The sequence below is a fragment of the Apaloderma vittatum genome, unplaced genomic scaffold, assembly GCF_000703405.1.
Source record: "Apaloderma vittatum isolate BGI_N311 unplaced genomic scaffold, ASM70340v1 scaffold9101, whole genome shotgun sequence".
Lineage (NCBI taxonomy): Eukaryota > Metazoa > Chordata > Aves > Trogoniformes > Trogonidae > Apaloderma > Apaloderma vittatum.
This window is the reverse complement of record NW_009700762.1, coordinates 15,458-19,039: the sequence shown is the minus strand read 5'-3', so window position 1 is coordinate 19,039 and position 3,582 is coordinate 15,458. Positions and strand designations below refer to the sequence as shown.

The window sequence follows — 3,582 nt, the reverse complement described above, 5'->3', positions numbered from 1 at the left end:
CAGCTTTATGTAAGGAACAGAGTGTTGTTGGACTAGCCTTTTAATGCTCTCACAAATAATGTGAAGTAATAGCAACCAAAATCTACAGGTCTGTTCTTGGCTGCAGTAAGTACTAGAAAAATAATAGTCATTTGAAGAAAAGATTTTTGTCTATATGAAACATCCATTATTTGCCATAAATGCCACTCTTTTTTTTGCGTTTTATATGTGATATGCTCTTCATTTTTACCTTCTGAATAATTTGTACAAATAATCCCCTCCTTTTCTTTTTTTTTCAGCCCACCTAAACCAACGGTGTTCATCTCTGGTGTCATTGCTAGGGTAAGATGTTTAAACTTCTTTCAATCATAAAAGAATTATCGTAGGCTTTTCAGAATTATCACTGATCAGAGTAAAAGGAGTTATTTTCATTCATCTTCCTCTTTTTATGAGAAGAGGCTTTATGCTTTGTATATTTGTGTAAGTCCCTTTGAGCAATCTTTCTGGTTTTGTGTGAAATTGAAATTATTTATTGAAACTACTCCACTTTTTTACTTTGAATTTCAGCACCTTAAGTTTATTAGATCTTCTTTTCACATCTAAGCTAGATATTACGGCATTCATTTCTTTTGAAAGTGATTGCGTGTTAAGTCTGCTGCTATAGCTTGATCTGTGATGAGGAGCGACACTCATGCCTGTAGGCATACGTGTTGGGAGATACGTGTTTCAGCTGACGTATGTGCCTTGAGGTACTTGGGATTCAAGGCATTATCCCCTGGATTTTAACGGCAGGCAGGACCTGGAAATCCATAAGCTAAATCTTTAGCATTAACTAGCCATTAATTGTATGATCAATAGGTAATTCATGCCTTGTGCCTCGCAACAGGGGTTTTATCATGACTTTACGTGATGGGTACCTTTATCACGATGGCCTTATGTCACAGGGGTGTGTGATGTGGTTTACTGTAAGATTCTGTGGCTGTGTTAGATCACGTAGTCGTATTTTTTTCTTTATGAATGATTTAGGAAATCTCACACGTAAAAAACCCAGGCTCCCAGTCTAGTAGGCATGGAAAAGATCCAGAAAGGAAAGAAACTATTTTTTTAAATATTTTGTAACTCAATTCTTCTTTAGCTAATGTGTTACTTGATAGGGTACTGTGCTTATCCTCAGTAAGCTGTCAGCTGCAGGTTTATTTATTAACCTATGAAGAGGAAAAATGTTCTGTCATTTACTGAGACTTGATAACTCCCAAACATGCATCAAAATTTCTTCTCTGTGTAATAAACAAAACCTAGCAGCATGGTTTTGAGCGCAGAGTAATTTCTCAATTATGTTTTCAAATTTCCTAGTGTATAATAGTTCTCATTAGTATCAAGTGAAGGTTTATATACTGTGACCTTCCTATTCAATGTCTTCATGAGACAGAAGGCACCTCATCACGTTTGTGGATGGCACCAAAATGAGAGGCACAGTTAATAAGTTGAAGGGCAGGGTACCTGGACAGACTGGAGAAATGACAGGCAGCAGCTGGACACGAGCCAGCCACGTGCACGACAGCAAGAAAGCCAACAGCTTCCTAGGCTGCATTAGCAGGAAAGTAGCTGGTAGATCGAAGGAAGGGATAATCCCCCTCTGCTCAGCGCACTTTAGACCACATACAGAATAGTTCATCCAGTTTTGGACACCCGAGCGTACAAAAGGTATTGATAAACCAGGAGGAATTCACTGGAGGGCCACAAAGGTGGCACAGGAGCACCTGTCCTGGAATGCAGGACCTTGGGAGGAGAGGCTGAGGGAACAGGCCTTGTTTAGCAAGCAGAAGAGATTGTTTCAAGAGGACCTAACAGCCGCCTCCCCATATCTACAAGGAAGTTACCCAAAATATGGAGCCAGGCTGTTTCAAGTGGTGTGTGTCAGGCACAAATTGAAATGGAGAGGCCTGACTAGATGTAGAAAAATAAATTTTTTCACTATGAGGACATCCAGGCAGTGGAGCAGCCCTGGAGGGGCCATTCAGTCTCTGTGCTTAGAGTTTTTCAAGAGCAGAGTGAATTAAAACTTTGAGTAAGTTGGTCTTATAGGTATAAGGGCTCTGAGAGATGTGGAAAAGGCAGTATCAGGGGGAAGCAAGGCAGAAATTGTCATGTTTGGGAAGAGGAGCTCTTGGAAGACTGGAGGCATCTTGGAGCAGAGAAGAAAAGTGAAAAAATGTGAAAAGTTAACCTAGTGATCAAAATTTTGAAAACCAAATATGTCACAACAGAAAGGAAGAATTAGGAGTAGATTGAAATAGTGTCAGGTGCCATCTGAGACATCAGCTTCATACAAAATGTCTCCATGTAAGATTGTCACCCAGTGAGCTGATGGAATGGAGGGAGTTCCTGGTTTATGATATATCCGTTCTACCACTGCTCAGTGACAGGAGGAGGAGGAGTTGTTTCCCACTGCTTTTTGAAAACCTCGTGGGACTGACCCTAGAAATAACAGTTGTAAATAGGTGATGTGAGGCTCACACCTCATCTGAGCCTGCCCAACAGCGGCACGTGAGGACTAACACTAGCAGACCTGGTTAAAAGAGTTGGTTAAACTTAAAAACCAATCACCCCTAAGATCTGAGGCAAAAGTAATTTTAGATCCTGCCTTTCTTCCCACAGAACTGGCATTCCTATGGTAGGTTTTCTTGTGCAGGTAATTTTTCTCACTGCCTTATACCTTATTTGTAAAATAGTCTTCTCTCTTGGGTTGTTTTGTGAAAACCGAACAGGTCAAGGAGATCTGACCACTCACAGCCAGTGACCGTCACTTAGCCTGAGGAGCTGTTAAGCACTGAAGATAGCAATATAGGGTTCTTTTCCTTTTGGTCCCATTAAGATACTGTATTCTTGGATGGTGTGTGTCATTGGAAAAAGTTGCATAAAAGAAATTTTGAAGTTGACTAACAGAATGGCAAGATAGGATGGGTACAGGGGGACTTTAAGGTAACATGTAACACTGTTTTCCGTCTGCTTCTTACATTTTGAAACACATCCACTTGAACTGGAAAGTGTGCTTTTAATATTTCTTAAATTTTTCCTGTTGTGTTCTTTGAACAGGGTGATAAGGACTTCCCTCCAGCTGCAGCTCAGGTGGCTCACCAGAAACCACATCCTTCTGTGGAAAAGCTTCCTCACCCACAACATGTCAAACAGCACATCCACCAGCCTCGCAAGTGAGCTCTCCATCAAAATCTCAACCACACTGCTGTCTATGAATAAGTTTTCAAGAGAAGACAAAAACCCTTTAGGATTCACACCGTCAAATTAGTAAAATTGCCCTCTAAATTAGCATGCTATTTCTTCTGCTTTAATTCTCAAGAAGAGTTAATAAGAGTGAAGACGTTGTTTCGTTCTTTATCCTGGATGGAAAATTCTCTATTAAGTATTTGCTGATCAGGGGTGGGTTTTTCATAAGATTTTCTTATTGCCAAGATAAAATTTTAGTATGAATGATGCGATTAATGAGCTTAAAGCTTGTGCTTTTAGTTGGGGCACCACAATAGCAGATAATGTTTTTACGCTAAGCTGGTAAGAATAGCCATTTCGTACTGGTACATTTACTAT

At 40.2% G+C, this 3,582-nt stretch overlaps 1 protein-coding gene across 1 annotated transcript; it reads left to right on the top strand.

Annotated features, from left to right (window-relative positions):
• Positions 1 to 278: 278 nt before the first annotated feature.
• On the top strand, positions 279 to 3,195 carry DAP (death-associated protein; the record flags this gene model as incomplete). Its single annotated transcript, XM_009878855.1, has 2 exons — positions 279 to 321; positions 3,076 to 3,195. Coding segments are annotated over 2 exons (163 nt in total), but the record flags the coding sequence as incomplete, so codon positions are not given.
• Positions 3,196 to 3,582: the final 387 nt, after the last annotated feature.